General features: G+C 47.0%; 1 protein-coding gene across 1 annotated transcript in view; it reads right to left on the reverse strand.

Annotated features, from left to right (window-relative positions):
* The window catches only part of PTPN5 (protein tyrosine phosphatase non-receptor type 5), a 101555-nt gene that overhangs the window by 58401 nt on the left and 25495 nt on the right, over positions 1–17659 (reverse strand). The window contains exon 2 of the mRNA XM_038764268.1: positions 11305–11377. Coding sequence (XP_038620196.1) covers positions 11305–11329 — 25 coding nt within the window. The 5' untranslated portion in view covers positions 11330–11377. The remainder of the gene's footprint in view (positions 1–11304; positions 11378–17659) is intronic.

Below are 17659 nucleotides of genomic sequence, written 5' to 3' on the forward strand. Positions count from 1 at the left end.
GAGACAGTCCCTACCCAACAGCGGGCTCACAGTCTAGAAGGGGGAGACAGAGGACAAAACAAAACATATTAACAAAATAAAATAAGTAGAATAAATATGTACAAGTAAGATAAATAAATAGAGTAAGATGCCAGTTATTGGCGATCGGGCACTGCTGTGGACAGTCCATGGTGTCTTATTGGGTAGAACCATGCATGCTGCACATCACTGTAGTAAGTAACTATCATAATCATCATCAATCGTATTTATTGAGTGCTTACTGTGTGCAGAGCACTGGACTAAGCGCTTGGGAAGTCCAAGTTGGCAACATATAGAGACAGTCCCTACCCAACAGTGGGCTCACAGTCTAGAAGGGGGAGACAGAGAACAAAACAAAACATATTAACAAAATAAAATAAGTAGAATAAATATGTACAAGTAAGATAAATAAATAAATAGAGTAAGATGCCAGTTATTGGCAATCGGGCACTGCTGTGGACAGTCCATGGTGTCTTATTGGGTAGAGCCATGCATGCTGCACATCACCGTAGTAAGCAACTATCATCATCATCATCAATCGTATTTATTGAGCGCTTACTGTGTGCAGAGCACTGTACTAAGTGCTTGGGAAGTACAAGTTGGCAACATATAGAGACAGTCCCTACCCAACAGTGGGCTCACAGTCTAGAAGGGGGGAGACAGAGAACAAAACAAAACATATTAACAAAATAAAATAAGTAGAATAAATAATGTACAAGTAAGATAAATAAATAGAGTAAGATGCCAGTTATTGGCGATCGGGCACTGCTGTGGACAGTCCATGGTGTCTTATTGGGTAGAGCTATGCATGCTGCACATCATCATCATCATCAATCATATTTATTGAGCGCTTACTGTGTGCAGAGCACTGTACTAAGCGCTTGGGAAGTACAAGTTGGCAACATAGAGAGACGGTCCCTACCCAACAGTGGGCTTACAGTCTAAAAGACTATCATGTACAGGCCCAGGACCGGGCCTTTGGGAGCAAGCAGAACACGAGATTCCCTGGCCTGGAAGAGCAAACACTCTCCTGAGAAGGACCAACAAGGCCGGAGAAGGTACACAGAATGGCAGCATCATCATCATCAGTCGTATTTATTGAGCGCTTACTATGTGCAGAGCACTGTACTAAGCACTTGGGAAGTACAAATTGGCAACATATAGAGACAGTCCCTACCCAACAGTGGGCTCACAGTCTAAAAGGGGGAGACAGAGAACAAAACCAAACATACTAACAAAATAAAATAGAATAGATATGTACAAATAAATTAAATAAATAAATAGAGTAAAAAAAAAATAGCATGATGAAGGACAGAGACGCGAGGGCTCAAAGCAAGAGCAAGCAACGAGCCGAGGGATAAATGATATCAGCTGAGCGCTACGGGAGCTGTCGGGCTGATGTGACCAGAAAGTAGAGGGTGTCTGGGTATGTGGGTGCAGGGGAAGGGGAAGCTAATTATAATTTTAGACTGTGAGCCCACTGTTGGGTAGGGACTGTCTCTATATGTTGCCAACTTGTACTTCCCAAGCGCTTAGTACAGTGCTCTGCACACAGTAAGCGCTCAATAAATACGATTGATGATGATGATGATAGAGGGACTGTTGTAGTCATTAAGCACTTACCAGATTCCCACCACTATGCTAAACACTGAGGAAAATATGAGGTAATCAGGTCAAAAAGTCCTTGTCCCACAATCTAAGCAGGAGAGAGAACAGGTATCGACCCACCCCATTTGCAGGCAGGGAAACTGAGGAGACTGAGGCGCAAAGTATACTCACACACAAACATACAAATTGCGGTGTTTGTAAAGCTCTTACTATGTGCCCAGCACTGAACTAAGCACTGGGGGAGATAACAATACAATCAGATTGGATACAATAGCTGTCGCAAGTCTAAGTAGGAGGGGAACAGGCATTGAAGCCCCATTTTACAGATGAAGAAAGTGAGGCACAGAGAAGATAAGTGACTTACCCAGGGCACACAGCTGGCAAGTAGTAGAGAAGCAGCGTGGCTCAGTGGAAAGATCCTGCGCTTGGGAGCCAGAAGTCATGGGTTCTAATCCTGACTCTGCCACCTGTCAGTTGTGTGACTTTGGGCAAGTCACTTCACTTCTCTGGGCCTCAGTTCCCTCATCTGTAAAATGGGGATGAAGACTGTGAGCCCCCCGTGGGACAACCTGATCACCTTGTATTCCCCCCCAGTGCTTAGAACAGTGCTTTGCACGTAGTAAGCGCTTAGCAAATGCCACTGTCATGTAGTAGAAGTAGGATTAGAACCCATGACCTCTGATTCCCAAGCCCAGGATCTTGCCACTGGGCCATGATGCTTCTCAATCAATCAATCACTCAGCCAGTGTTGCTTACTGAGCACAAAGCGCTGACTAAGCCATCATTTCCTTTTAGACTGTGAGCCCACTGTTGGGTAGGGACTGTCTCTATATGTTGCCAACTTGTACTTCCCAAGCGCTTAGTACAGTGCTCTGCGCACAGTAAGCGCTCAATAAATACGATTGATTGATTGATTGATTTCCCCTCTCCCTAGCCTTTCTGTACCACCTTTGCACCCTTTAAGAACTTGATATTCACCCCATAGTCACTTGATACCCCCCTTCCTCAGCCACACAGCCGTTATGCACATACACGTGCTTAAATATAAATAAATATATTAAATTCATTAATATTTATTACTGTCCGATCCCCCTCTAGACTGTAAGCTCCTTCTGGGCAGGAAAACGTGCTCGGTAAATACCACCGATTGATACTAAGTATTTGGGAAAGTACAACAGAAGCAAGATGCACATTTCTTGCCTTCAAGGAGTTTATAATCTAAAGGGGGAGACAGACAGTAATGATTTACAGTAGTGAAAGAAAGAGGAAGAATAAGGCTGTAGCAGGAATTAGTAGAAATATATCAGGATGAAATTGCACACGAATAAATCTATAAATAAGACTGGGGGACAATAGGCCATTGGAACTGGATTTTTTTTGGTGGGGGGGGTTATCCGTTAAGCACTTACTATATCAATCAATCGATCATATTTATTGAGTGCTTACTGTGTGCAGAGCACTGTACTAAGTGTTGGGGTAGATACAAGGATACAAAGATACAAAGAAGCAGTGTGGCTTACTGGAAAGAGCCCAGGCTGGGGAGTCAGAGGTCATGGGTTCTAATCCTGGCTCCGCCACTTGTCAGCTGTGTGACTTCGGGCAAGTCACTTCACTTCTCTGTGCTTCAGTCACCTCATCTGTAAAATGGGGATTAAGATGTGAGGCCCCAAGTGAGACAAGCTGATGACCTTGTATCTATCCCAGCGCTTAGAACAGCACTTGGCACATAGTAAGTGCTTAACAAACACCTTCATTATCATTATTATTGTTATTACGAACTAATCAGGTCCACGTCTATGTCCCACGTGGGGGCTCACGGTCTTATTCCCCATTTTGCAGATGAGGTAACCGAGGCACAGAGAAGTGAAGTTTTAGACTGTGAGCCCACTGTTGGGTAGGGACTGTCTCTATATGTTGCCAACTTGTACTCCCCAAGCGCTTAGTACAGTGCTCTGCACACAGTAAGCGCTCAATAAATACGATTGATTGATTGATTGATTGAAGTGACTTGCCCACGGTCACACAGCAGACATGTGGTGGAGCCGGGATTAGAACCCAGGTCCTTCCTACTCCCGAGCCTGGGCTCTATCCGCTAGACCGCATTGCTTCACAATCCATTAATTGGGAAGCAACTTCCCAATCCCCCAATCCTTACAGATGCCCAGCATGCCGGAAGACACCAGGGTGATGTCAGGACCCCCATCCCAGCCCCCAGGCCCCCCATCCGGGCACGGGGCGGGCAGAGATACAGAGTTTCCTGCCTGAAGGCCAGTCTGGCCTGAGCCCAGGGAAGGCTGTCTGGTAAACAAGGGGCAAATGCTGAAAAATAAATGAGGTTTTAAAAGCAGAACACCCCGCGGGCTCCCTGAGAAGAAGGCTTCTGGGTTTAATTTTCCTCTGACTGAACACCATTAAGACAGCCTGCAGAGAGAGGGAGAGAGAGAAAGAAATAGAGAGAGAGAGAGAAACTCTACCAGGGGAAGCTGCATGCCTCCTTGGGCTCAGGCACGTCTCTATATGCTGCCAACTTGGACTTCCCAAGCGCTTAGTACAGTGCTCTGCACAGTGCAAGCGCTCAATAAATACGATTGAATGAATGAATGACCGGAGGGGCAGCAGCTCCCTAGCTGGGCAGAGGATGGGGCAGATAATAATAATAATAATGATGATGGCATTTCTTAAGCGCTCACTATGTGCAAAGCACTGTTCTAAGCGCTGGGGAGGTTACAAGGTGGTCAGGTTGTCCCACGGGGGGCTCACAGTCTTAATCCCCATTTGACAGATGAGGTAACTGAGGCCCAGAGAAGTTAAGTAGAATGCAAGCTCCTTGTGGACAGGAAACATATCTACCATTTCAATAACGCCACTGATGGATTGTTCCAATTTAAAACAAAAAGCCAAAGGGGAAATCTACATTAAATCTCACTCATGCAAATTTTCCCATTTGGTGAAAAAGCTCACATTCTCTGGACTCTGCCTGTAAGAATTCTGACCAGGGTATATTATTCAAACTCTCCATTTGATTCATACATTTCTATTTCCTCCTCCAGGAGGCCTTCCCAGACTGAGCCCCTTCCTTCCTCTCCCCCTCGTCCCCCTCTCCATCCCCCCATCTTACCTCCTTCCCTTCCCCACAGCACCTGTATATATGGATATATGTTTGTACATATTTATTACTCTATTTATTTTACTTGTACATATCTAGTCTATTTTATTTTGTTAATATGTTTGGTTTTGTTCTCTGTCTCCCCCTTTTATCATCATCATCATCATCATCAATCGTATTTATTGAGCACTTACTATGTGCAGAGCACTGTACTAAGCGCTTGGGAAGTACAAATTGGCAACATATAGAGACAGTCCCTACCCAACAGTGGGCTCACAGTCTAAAAGGGGAAGACAGAGAACAAAACCAAACATACTAACAAAATAAAATAAATAGAATAGATATGTACAAGTAAACTGTGAGCCCACTGTTGGGTAGGGACTGTCTCTATATGTTGCCAACTTGGACTTCCCAAGTGCTTAGTACAGTGCTCTGCACACAGTAAGCGCTCAATAAATACGATTGATTGATTGATTGATTGATTTTGCACACAATGAGAAAACAGATTCTTAGCTTGGTCACCAGGAAGAGGTTTGTGTTGAAGAACTAATTCCATCTCTTTGAGTTTCTCTTTCTCCAGGTTCCACTGCTCCTTTCTGCCTTTCTCCTTTTGTGTTTCGATTATCTGTGACCCCGCCATAAGTACCACCCCACCATTGATGGGAGATTGTGGGACAAGGGTCCGGAATTCAGCTCCCCTTCTGCCCCAGAGTAGGGACATCAAGCCTGGGCCTCAGATTTGAAACCAAAGCACAGAAAGTTCTTGTATCTCCTGGCCCCCGGTTGCTTCGATCCAAGGGAGAGGGGAAGGGGAAGGAGAAAAGGTGGGCGATTGTGCCCCGGTGACCTCCAGCCCACTTTGACCCCACCCCAACATGGCCTCTTGGGTCATCCGTGTTCAAGAAGTGCAAATCCTGGATGCACAACCACACAACCCCTCATGTACCTTTTACTACTAATAATAATGAGGGCATTTATTTTAGACTGTGAGCCCACTGTTGGGTAGGGACTGTCTCTATATGTTGCCAACTTGGACTTCCCAAGCGCTTAGTACAGTGCTCTGCACACAGTAAGCGCTCAATAAATATGATTGATGATGACGATGATGATTATTAAGCGCTCACTATGTGCAAAGCACCGTTCTAAGCGCGAGGGGGGATACGAGGTGATCAGATTGCCCCACGGGGGGGCTCACAGTCAATCCCCATTTTCCAGAGGAGGCCCAGAGAAGTGAAGTGGCTTTCCCAAAGTCACACAGCTGACAAATGGCGGAGCCGGGATTTGAACCCATGACCACCGATCCCAAAGCCCGGGCTCTTTCCGCTGAACCACAGCACCTGTATATATGTATATATGTTTGTACATATTTATTACTCTATTTATTTATTCATTTTACTTGTACACATCTATTCTATTTATTTTATTTTGTTAATATGTTTGGTTTTGTTCTCTGTCTCCCCCTTTTAGACTGTGAGCCCACTGTTGGGTAGGGACTGTCTCTAGATGTTGCCAACTTGGACTTCCCAAGCGCTCTGCACACAGTAAGCGCTCAATAAATATGATTGATGATGATGATGATGAACCACGCTGCTTTTCCTATTAGGTCTTGAGTGCAAGCTTTCACACCACACACGTACCCACGCACACAATCTCTCTCCCTCACCTTTGCTACTTGGAAATCTTTCCCTTTCCCTTTAGACTCTCCAAGGAAGAGTGACTCAGGGTGGGCATCGGTGACAGAGCAGCTATTCCCCCAGGGTGGGAACCATCTCTCTGACTCCAAACTTGTGGCAAATCTTCACTGAAGGAGTGTGAGCGTTTGTGTGTGTTTGTGTGTGCCTTGCGACAATAGCTGTCGCAAGTGGGATTTACAGTCTAAGTAGGAGGGGAACAGGCATTGAAGCCCCATTTTACAGATGAAGAAAGTGAGGCACAGAGAAGATAAGTGACTTACCCAGGGCACACGGCTGGCAAGTAGTAGAGAAGCAGCGTGGCTCAGTGGAAAGATCCTGGGCTTGGGAGCCAGAAGTCATGGGTTCTAATCCTGACTCTGCCACCTGTCAGTTGTGTGACTTTGGGCAAGTCACTTCACTTCTCCGGGCCTCAGTTCCCTCATCTGTAAAATGGGGATGAAGACTGTGAGCCCCCCGTGGGACAACCTGATCACCTTGTATTCCCCCCCAGTGCTTAGAACGGTGCTTTGCACATAGTAAGCACTTAGCAAATGCCATTGTCATGTAGCAGAAGTAGGATTAGAACCCATGACCTCTGATTCCCAAGCCCAGGATCTTTCCACTGGGCCATGATGCTTCTCAATCAATCAATCACTCAGCCAGTGTTGTTTACTGAGCACAAAGCGCTGACTAAGCCATCATTTCCTTTTAGACTGTGAGCCCACTGTTGGGTAGGGACTGTCTCTATATGTTGCCAACTTGTACTTCCCAAGTGCTTAGTACAGTGCTCTGCGCACAGTAAGCGCTCAATAAATACGATTGATGATGATGATGATGGTAATTACAGGCTCCACACCGGCCCAGGCAGCCCAGCCTTGAGCCCCAAGCCCTCCCCGAAGGGGTGAACCAGTGGGTCTGGGGGCTGATATTCAGGAAAGCAGGCAAGCAGACAGGCAAGCAGGCCCCGCTTCCTACGCCATTGCGTGGGAGCCGCTTAGTCATGCCGGGCACACGCCTGGCTGGCACGTGGCCTCCCCTCCCGCCCGGGGGGGTGGCAGGGAGAATTACTCATGGGCTGTATTTTTACACCGTTATTATATAACAGTCAGCCAAGCATGCAGGCTCCATCTCCGGCAGGCGGTCTACCCGCCGGGGAGGGCCCGTGGGCGGTGGCCCAGCAGTCCAACTCCGTGAGGAAGGGCGGGGGTGAGGGCAGGACCAGGAGTCAGAAGGCCGACGATCCTAATCCCGGCTCCACCACGTCTCTGCTGCGTGGCCTCAGTGACCTCATAATAATAATAATGACGGCATTTATTAAGCACTTACTCTGTGCAAAGCACTGTTCTAAGTCTGGGGAGGTTACAAGGTGAACAGGTTGTCCCATGGTGGGGCTCACAATCTTATTCCCCATTTTCCAGATGAGGTAACTCAGGCCCAGAGAAGTGAAGTGACTTGCCCAAAGTCACACAGCCAACAATTGGCGGAGCCGGGATTTGAACCCGTGAACTCTGACTCCAAATAATAATAATAATAATAATGGCATTTATTAAGTGCTTACTATGTGCGAAGCACTGTTCTAAGCGCTGGGAAGGTTACAAGGTGATCAGGTTGTCCCACGTGGTACTCACAGTCTTAATCCTCATTTTACAGATGAGGGAACTGAGGCCCAGAGAAGTGAAGTGACTTGCCCAAAGTCACACAGCTGACAATTGGCAGAGCTGGGATTTGAACCCATGACCTCTGACTCCAAATCCCGTGCTCTTCCCACTGAGCCACGCTGCTTCTCTAATCCGGGCTCTTTCCACTGAGCCACCCTGCTTCCTCATCTGTAAAACAAGGATTAAGACCGGGAGCCCCGTGTGGGACAGGGACTGCGTCCGACCCGATTACCTCGTATCTAGACTGTGAGCCCACTGTTGGGCAGGGACCATATCTATATGTTGCCAACTTGGACTTCCCAAGCGCTTAGTCCAGTGCTTTGCACACAGTAAGCGCTCAATAAATGCGATTGAATGAATGAATCTACCCCGGCACTGAGAACAGTGGTTGGCACATATTAAGTGCTTAACAAATATGAGAATTATTATTATTATTATTATTATTACCCTTTTGTGGTTCCTGGGCCCAACTGCCAGGGCATCTGGCCCCCTGTCCTGTGCCCCACTGTTCAGGAGACCCAAGCCCGTTGCTGGGTAGGGACCGTCTCTATATGTTGCCGACTTGTACTTCCCAAGCGCTTAGTCCAGTGCTCTGCACACAGTAAGCGCTCAATAAATACGATTGAATGAGCGAATGAATGATTCCAGGCATCGGGTTGGGACTGACCAGTTGGACTGGGCCAGGGCTCTGACGGGGCCAGTTGCACCCCACTAGCCGAGCTGGCCCTCTCTCTGGATGGACAGGGATGGGGAGCCTGCTTAGGTCCAATTCAGGACAAATCCTAAGAAGTCACTTCAATCAATCAATCAATCAATCGTATTTATTGAGCGCTTACTGTGTGCAGAGCACTGGACTAAGCACTTGGGAAGTCCAAGTTGGCAACCTATAGAGACAGTCCCTACCCAACAGTGGGCTCACAGTCTAAAAGGGGGAGATGGAGAACAAAACCAAACGTACTAACAAAATAAAATAAATAGAATAGATATGTACAAGTAAAATAAATAAATAAATAGAGTAATAAATATGTACAAACATATATACATATATACAGGTGCTGTGGGGAAGGTCTCTGCCTCAGTTCCCTCATCTGTAAAATGAGGGTTGAGACTTTCGGCCACTCGTGGGGCAGGGACTGTGTCCAACCTGATTTGCTTGTATCCACCCCAGCACCTACTATAACGACTGGCACCACAATTATTATTATTATTATTATTATTATTGGTGGTGATTAAATTCGATCCAAAACGATCCAGGCTGGGTTTTGTGCTCCAACCTTCCTTTGCTCCAAGGCTTGACATAAAGCAGCGTGGCTCAGTGGAAAGAGCCCAGGCTTTGGAGTCAGAGATCATGGGTTCAAATCCTGGCTCTGCCAGTTGTCAGCTGTGTGACTTTGGGCAAGTCACTTCACTTCCCTGGACCTCAGTAACCTCATTTGGAAAATGGGGATTGAGACTGTGAGCCCCCCGTGGGACAACCTGATCACCTTGTGACCTCCCCAGCGCTTAGAACAGTGCTATGCACACAGTAAGCGCTTCATAAATGCCATCATTATCATTATTATTATTATAAAGGGCACCAGGCAGGATCTGTCCTAGGCATGGGGATGCCCATCTGACTGGCTTTCATTATGCCAGTGCAACACCTGTGAGGAGGGGTGCCCCACCTCCCTCTACCAGCCTGGCACAGGTTCAGAGACTAAAAGCTCATTTTGGGCAGAGAATGTGGCTGTCCTATCATACTCTCCCAAGTGCTTAGTACAGTGCTCTAAATGCAGTAAGTGCTCAATAATAATAATAATAATAACAGGGCTCTACATGCAGTACGTGCTCAATAATAATAATAATGGCATTTATTAACTGCTTACTATGTGCAAAGCACTGTTCTAAGCTCTGAATACGATTGAATGAATGAATGAATGAATGAATGAAACAGAGGAGGGGACACTCCCAGCCCCATTAGGTCCTCTCCTCAGCACTTACTGCAGCATTCTGCACCCAGAAGGCATTCAATATCATCATCATCATCATCAATCGTATTTATTGAGCGCTTACTATGTGCAGAGCACTGTATTAAGCGCTTGGGAAGTACAAATTGGCAACATATAGAGACAGTCCCTACCCAACAGTGGGCTCACAGTCTAAAAGGGGGAGACAGAGAACAAAACCAAACATCCTAACAAAATAAAATAAATAGAATAGATATGTACAAGTAAAATAAATAAATAAATAGAGTAATAAATATGTACAAACATATATACATATAAGTAATAAATATGTACAAACATATATACATATAACAAACATATATACATATCCACCATCAATAGACTGTTTGAGATATTTTCCTGTCGAACTCATGCTAAAAAAGTCCGTCGTTAGTTTTTCTTCCCCTTAGACCCCAGTAACAACCCGGTTCCCCTTGCTGAGTTCTAGACCTGCACCCCCTGGAAGCCCCCCACCCCAGAATTTGCTCCAATTCCAGTCATCCCTCACCGTAGGATGGGCCAAACCAGTTAGATTCATTCATTCATTCATTCAATCGTATTTATTGAGCGCTTACTGTGTGCAGAGCACTGGACTAAGCGCTTGGGAAGTACAATTTGGCAACATCTAGAGACGGTCCCTACCCAACAGTGGGCTCACAGGCTAGAAGGGACAGTCTAGAAGGGACAGTCTAGTTAGATGCCCCCCGGGCCTCACGGAAAGAACCCGAGCTTGGGAGGCAGAACGCTTGGGTTTTAATCCTGCCTCCGCCGCCTGCCCGCCGTGTGACCTTGGACAAGTCACTTCGCTTCCACGTGCCTCAGCTTCGTCAGTCGTAAAAGGGGGGATTCAATTCCTGTCCTCCCTCATCATCATCAATCGTATTTATTGAGCGCTTACTATGTGCAGAGCACTGGACTAAGCGCTTGGGAAGTACAAATTGGCAGTATATAGAGACAGCCCCTACCCAACAGTGGGCTCCTGTGAAGTCCGAGTGGGTCAACCTGATTAATTTGTGGTGCATGACATATTGTAAGCACTTGATAAACGTGGCTAGGATTATCATTGCGATTCTTATTACCCCCGGGGAGCCCAGATCTCGTCTCCGAGGGCTGGGTGAGACGCCGCCCAGCCCAAACCGTGACCGTGTGGTTCTTTCCGCTCCGGCCTACGTGGGCTCTTTCCGGGCGGGTGGTCAAGACCGAGGCTGGACGGTGCTCAGCGGGGGACGGAGGCAGCCGGGGCCGAAAGCACTCACCAAATAGCCACCCACTGCAGCACATCTCTGGGGTTCCTCCGGCTGAACCATCAGAAGCGCCTGCCGCTCTCTCCTACGGTGGCGGGAAGAAAGAGGACACAGCCGTTCAGGGGAGGAGAGGCAAGCCCGGAAAGCCTCTGAAATGGCCTTTGGCTTTTGACCCCTGCCCCTACCCTGACCCCGGCGGCCTGGAAGTCCAATCGACCGCATTTATTCGATCATTCGAATTTATTGAGCGCTTCCTGAATGAGGAAGACTGTACTGAATGTTTCGGAGAGCAAACCGGAGTTGGTAGATAATAGAATTGTACTTTCCAAGCTCTTAGTATAGTGCTCTGCACACAGTAAGCGCTCAATAAATACGATGGAATGAATGAATGAGTAATAATAATAATAATTATGGTAGTTGGTAAGCGCTTACTATGTGCCAAGCACCGTTCTAGGCACTGGGGGAGATACAAGGGAGTCAGATTGGACCTAGACCCACATAGGGCTCACACTCTTAACCCGCATTTTCCAGATGAGGGAACTGAGATCGGGAGAATAATAATAATAATAATGGCATTTATTAAGCGCTTACTATGTGCAAAGCACTGTTCTAAGCGCTGGGGAGGTTACAAGGTGATCAGGTTGTCCCACGGGGCCTCACAGTCCCCATTTTACAGATGAGGCACAGAGATGTGAGGTGACTTGCCCAAGGTCACACAGCAGACATGCGGCGGAGCTGGGATTAGAACCCATGACCTTCTGACTCCCAAGCCCGGGCTCTGCCTCCACTAAGCCGAGCTGCTTAGTTGTTGACACGATGCCTGCCGGAGGCACCAGGATGCTTCAGGGAGTAGGTGATGATGATGATGATGATGGTGATGGTATTTGTTCAGCCCTTACTAATACTAATAATAATAATAATGGCATTTATTAAGCGCTTACTATGTGCAGAGCACTGTTCTAAGCGCTGGGGAATTTACAAGGTGATCAGGTTGTCCCACGTGGGGCTCACAGTCTTCATCCCCATTTTACAGGTGAGGGAACTCAGGCCCAGAGAAGTGAAGTGACTTGCCCAAAGTCACACAGCTGACAAGTGGTGGAGCCAGGATTTGAACCCATGACCTCTGACTCCAAAGCCCGTGCTCTTTCCATTGAGCCACGCTGCTTCTGTATGTGCAGAGCACTGTTCTAAGCGCTGGGGAATTTACAAGGTGATCAGGTTGTCCCACGTGGGGCTCACAGTCTTCATCCCCATTTTACAGGTGAGGGAACTCAGGCCCAGAGAAGTGAAGTGACTTGCCCAAAGTCACACAGCTGACAAGTGGTGGAGCCGGGATTTGAACCCATGACCTCTGACTCCAAAGCCCGTGCTCTTTCCATTGAGCCACGCTGCTTCTGTATGTGCAGAGCACTGTTCTAAGCGCTGGGGAATTTACAAGGTGATCAGGTTGTCCCATGTGGGGCTCACAGTCTTCATCCCCATTTTACAGATGAGGGAACTGAGGCCCAGAGAAGTGAAGTGACTTGCCCAAAGTCACACAGCTGACAAGTGGTGGAGCCGGGATTTGAACCCATGACCTCTGACTCCAAAGTCCGGGCTTTTTCCACTGAGCCACACTGCTTCTCTGCTCTCCCATGCTCTCCCATCTGCATCGTTCATTCATTCATTTATTCATTCAATCGTATTTATTGAGCGCTTACTGTGTGCAGAGCACTGGACTAAGCGCTTGGAAAGTACAGTTCGGCAACAGATAGAGACAGGTGCTACCCAACAACGGGGTCCCAGTCTAGAAGGAGGAAGTCATCTGTGCACTTTCATTCAATCGTATTTATTGAGCACTTACTGTGTGCAGAGCACTGTACTAAGCGCTTGGTCTGTGACCTTTGGACGTTTGACATCTGCCTCACCCCCGAGGCCCCCAACCCTTACTTACCTGTCTTTAAATTACGTATTACAAATGATTTACTCATCTTAATGCCTGCCCCCCCCTCTAAACTGTCAGCTCATTACGGGCAGGGGACGTGTCTGCTAATTCTATTGTATTGTATTCATTCATTCATTATTCAATCGTATTTACTGAGCGCTTACTGTGTGCAGAGCACTGTACTAAGCGCTTGGGAAGTCCAAGTTGGCAACATCTAGAGACGGTCCCTACCCAACAGTGGGCTCACAGTCTAGAAGGGGGAGACAGAGAACAAAACAAAACATATTAACAAAATAAAATAGATAGAATAAATATGTACAAATAAAATAAAATAAATAGAGTAATAAATCCGTACAAACATATATACATACATACAGGTGCTGTGGGGAGGGGAAGGAGGTAAGGCGGGGGGGGGGGATGGGGAGGGGGAGAGGAAGGAGGGGGCTCAGTTTGGGAAGGCCTCCTGGAGGAGGTGAGCTCTCAATAGGGCTTTGTAGGGCTTTGTACTCTCTCAAGCACTTAGTACAGTGCTCTGCACATAGTAAACGCTCAATAAATAGTGCTCTGCACGTAGTAAATGCTCAATAAATACCACTGGTTGCTCGATTTAGAGAAGCAGCATAGCTCAGTGGAAAGAGCCCGGGCTTTGGAGTCAGAGATCATAGGTTCAAATCCCGGCTCTGCCAATTACCAGCTGTGTGACTTTGGGCAAGTCACTTAACTTCTCTGTGCCTCAGTTCCCTCATCTGTAAAATGGGGGTTAAGACTGTGAGCCCCTCGTGGGACAACCTGATCACCATGTAACCTCCTCAGCGCTTAGAACAGTGCTTTGCACATAGTAAGCGCTTAATAAAATGCTATCATTATTATTATTATCGATTGAAGTTGGAGTTCGATTCTCCCAGTGTCTAAGCGAGGCCCCTAGAGGCCGTTAAAGGCATTGCAGCAATGTGCACGGGGAGGAAACAGTGACCGACGACGACGCCTAGTGGTCGGGGTTGGTACTCTGCCTAAAGTCATTCATTCATTCAATCGTATTTATTGAGCGCTGACTGTGTGCAGAGCACTGGACTAAGCGCTTGGGAAGTACAAGTTGTCAACAAATTCACCGTTTGGGAGTAGCTTTGGGAAGAATAATAATAACAGTGATGGCATTTGTTAAGCGCTTACTATGTGCGAAGCACTGTTCTAAGTGCTAGGGGGGATACAAGGTGATCAGGTTGTCCCCCGTGGGGCTCACAGTCTTCATCCCCATTTTCCAGATGAGGTAACTGAGGCACCGAGAAGCAAAGTGACTTGCCCAAAGTCACACAGCTGACAAGTGGCAGAGGCGTGATTGGAACCTATCATCTCCGACTCCCAAGCCACTGAGCCACGCTGCTTCTCTTATAATTATGGTACTTGCTCTTAGATCAATCAGTCAATCAATCAATCGTATTTATTGAGCGCTTACTGTGTGCAGAGCACTGTACTAAGCGCTTGGGAAGTACAAGTTGGCAACATATAGAAACAGTCCCTACCCAACAGTGGGCTCACAGTCTAGAAGGGGGAGACAGAGAACAAAACCAAACATACTAACAAAATAAAATAAATAGAATAGATATGTACAAGTAAAATAAATAATTAGAGTAATAAATGTGTACAAATATATATACATATATACAGGTGCTGTGGGGAAGGGAAGGGGGTAAGATGGGGGGATGGAGAGGGGGACGAGGGGGAGAGGAAGGAAGGGGCTCAGTCTGGGAAGGCCTCCTGGAGGAGGTGAGCTCTCAGTAGGGCCTAGATGTCAGGAGGAGGGGGCAGGATGCAGAGAATGATGCCACAACGGAGTGAAACTCTGTCACACTGGAGCAGAACAAGCTAGTCCTCTCCTGCGGCCCAAATTCCCAGAAATCCTCTCCCGTCTTTCCTTGTTTCAGTGTCTGTCTACCCTGTTAGACTGTAAACCCTTAGAGGGCAGAGAGTTTATCTACTAGTTTTATTCTACTCTTCCAAGCGCTTAGTACAGTGCTCTGCACACAGCAGACACTCAGCAAATATAGCCATTAATGAATTGGCCTGGTGGGCTTGTGTTTCCAGAGGAAGCTGGTTAGGAGTAATCAGGGGAGGACAATAAGAGTTTGGGAATGGAAAAGGAAGGGATTAAATAATCCATTCCTAGCCAACAGAGTGGATGTCAAGGAGAGGGGTGGCTACTGAGAAGCAGCGTGGCTCAGTGGAAAGAGCCCGGGCTTTGGAGTCAGAGGTCATGGGTTCAAATCCCGGTCCCACCAATTGTCAGCTGTGTGACTTTGGGCAAGCCATTTCACTTCTCTGGGCCTCAGTTCCCTCATCTGTAAAATGGGGATGAAGACTGTGAGCCCCCCGTGGGACAACCTGATCACCTTGTAACCTCCCCAGTGCTTAGAACAGTCCTTTGCACATAGTAAGTGCTTAATAAATGCCATTATTATTATTATTGCACTCTTCTCCTAAGTCCCTGTCTCCAGTGGAGCTCACAGTCTAAGTAGGAGGCAGAACAGGAGAAGAGAAGCACAGAAAAGTCAAGTGACTTGCCCAAGGTCACACAGCAAGCACTTAACAAAGGCAGGATTAGAACCCAGGTCCTCTCACTCCCAGGCCCATGCTCTTTCCACTAGGCCATGCTGCTTCCTTGTGGTCAGGGAGCCCGCTGTTGGGTAGGGACTGTCTCTAGATGTTGCCAACTTGTATTTCCCAAGCGCCTAGTACAGTGCTCTGCACACAGTAAGCACTCAATAAATACAATTAAATGAATGAATGAATGAATTGAATTGAATCGTTCATGCAATGGTATTTATTGAGCATTTACTGTGTGCAGAGCGCTGTACTAAGCACTTGGGAAAGTACAATACAACAATAAACAGAAACGTTCCCTGCCCACAGTGAGCTTACGGCCTAGAGTGGAGGGAGAGAGCCATTAATATAAATAAATTACAGATATGTACATAAGTGCTGTGGGAAGGGAGCAAGTCCTTCTTCTCCCCCTTCTCCCCCTCCCCATCCCCCCCACCTTACCTCCTTCCCCTCCCCACAGCACCTGTATATATGTATATATGTTGGTACGTATTTATTACTCTATTTATTTATTTTATTTGTACATATTTATTCTATTTATTTTATTTTGTTAATATGTTTTGTTTTGTTCTCTGTCTCCCCCTTCTAGACTGTGAGCCCGCTGTTGGGTAGGGACCGTCTCTAGATGTTGCCAACTTGGACTTCCCAAGTGCTTAGTACAGTGCTCTGCACACAGTAAGCGCTCAGTAAATATGACAATGAATGAATGAATGAAGTCAGTAAATATGACAATGAATGAATGAATGAAGTCAGGGTGATGAGAAGGGAGTGGGAGAAGAGGAAAGGAAGGCTTAGTCAGGGAAGGCCTCTTGGAGGAGATGGGCCTTCAGTAAGGCTTTGAAGAGGGGGAGAGTCATTATCTATCAGATTTGTGGAGGGAGGGTATTCCAGGTGAGAGGCAGGACATGGGCCAGGGGTCGGCGGGGAGAAAGGGGAGATCGAGGCACAGTGAGAAAGTTGGCACCACAAGAGCAGAGTGTGTGGGCTGGGATGTAGAAGGAGAGAAGGGAGGTGAGGTAAGAAGGGGCAGAGTGATGGAGAGCTTTGAAGCCAATTGTGAGGAGTTTTTCTTTGATATGCAAGCTGACAGGCAACCACTGGAGATTTTTGAGGAGGGGGGTGACATGTCCTGAACATTTCTGTAGAGAAATAATCCGGGCAGCAGGGTGAAGTATGGACTGGAGTGGGGAGAGACAAGAGGCTGGGAGGTCAGCAAGGAGGCCGACGCAGTAATCCAGGCAGGGTGGGATGAGCGATTGTATTAATGTGGCAACAGTTTGGATGGAGAGGAAAGGGCGGATTATAGCGATGTTGTGAAGGTGCGACTGACAGGATTTAGTGTGTACCCTTCCAAGTTGCTCTGCACACAGTAAGCGCTCAATAAATACGATCGAAAGAAATAATCATTCGGGGAATCCAGGCACAAGGATCACCTCAACCATCTCAGAGCCGATGACGGAACTGAGGCCCAGAGAAGTGAAGTGACTTGTTCAAGATCACGCAGCAGCCCGGCCCACACACTCCGCTCTTCTGGCACTGTCATCATCATCATCAATCATATTTATTGAGCGCTTACTGTGTGCAGAGCACTGTACTAAGCACTTGGGAAGTACAAGTTGGCAACATCTAGAGACAGTCCCTACCCAACAGTGGGCTCACAGTCTAAAAGGGGGAGACAGAAAACAAAACCAAACATACTAACAAAATAAAACAAATAGAATAGATATGTACAAGTAAAATGAATAAATAGAGTAACAAATATGTACAAACATATATACATATATACAGGTGCTGTGGGGAAGGGAAGGAGGTAAGATGGGGGGGATGGAGAGGGGGCTGAGGGGG

The sequence above is a fragment of the Tachyglossus aculeatus genome, chromosome 22 (genome assembly GCF_015852505.1).
Source record: "Tachyglossus aculeatus isolate mTacAcu1 chromosome 22, mTacAcu1.pri, whole genome shotgun sequence".
Classification (NCBI taxonomy): Eukaryota; Metazoa; Chordata; class Mammalia; order Monotremata; family Tachyglossidae; genus Tachyglossus; species Tachyglossus aculeatus.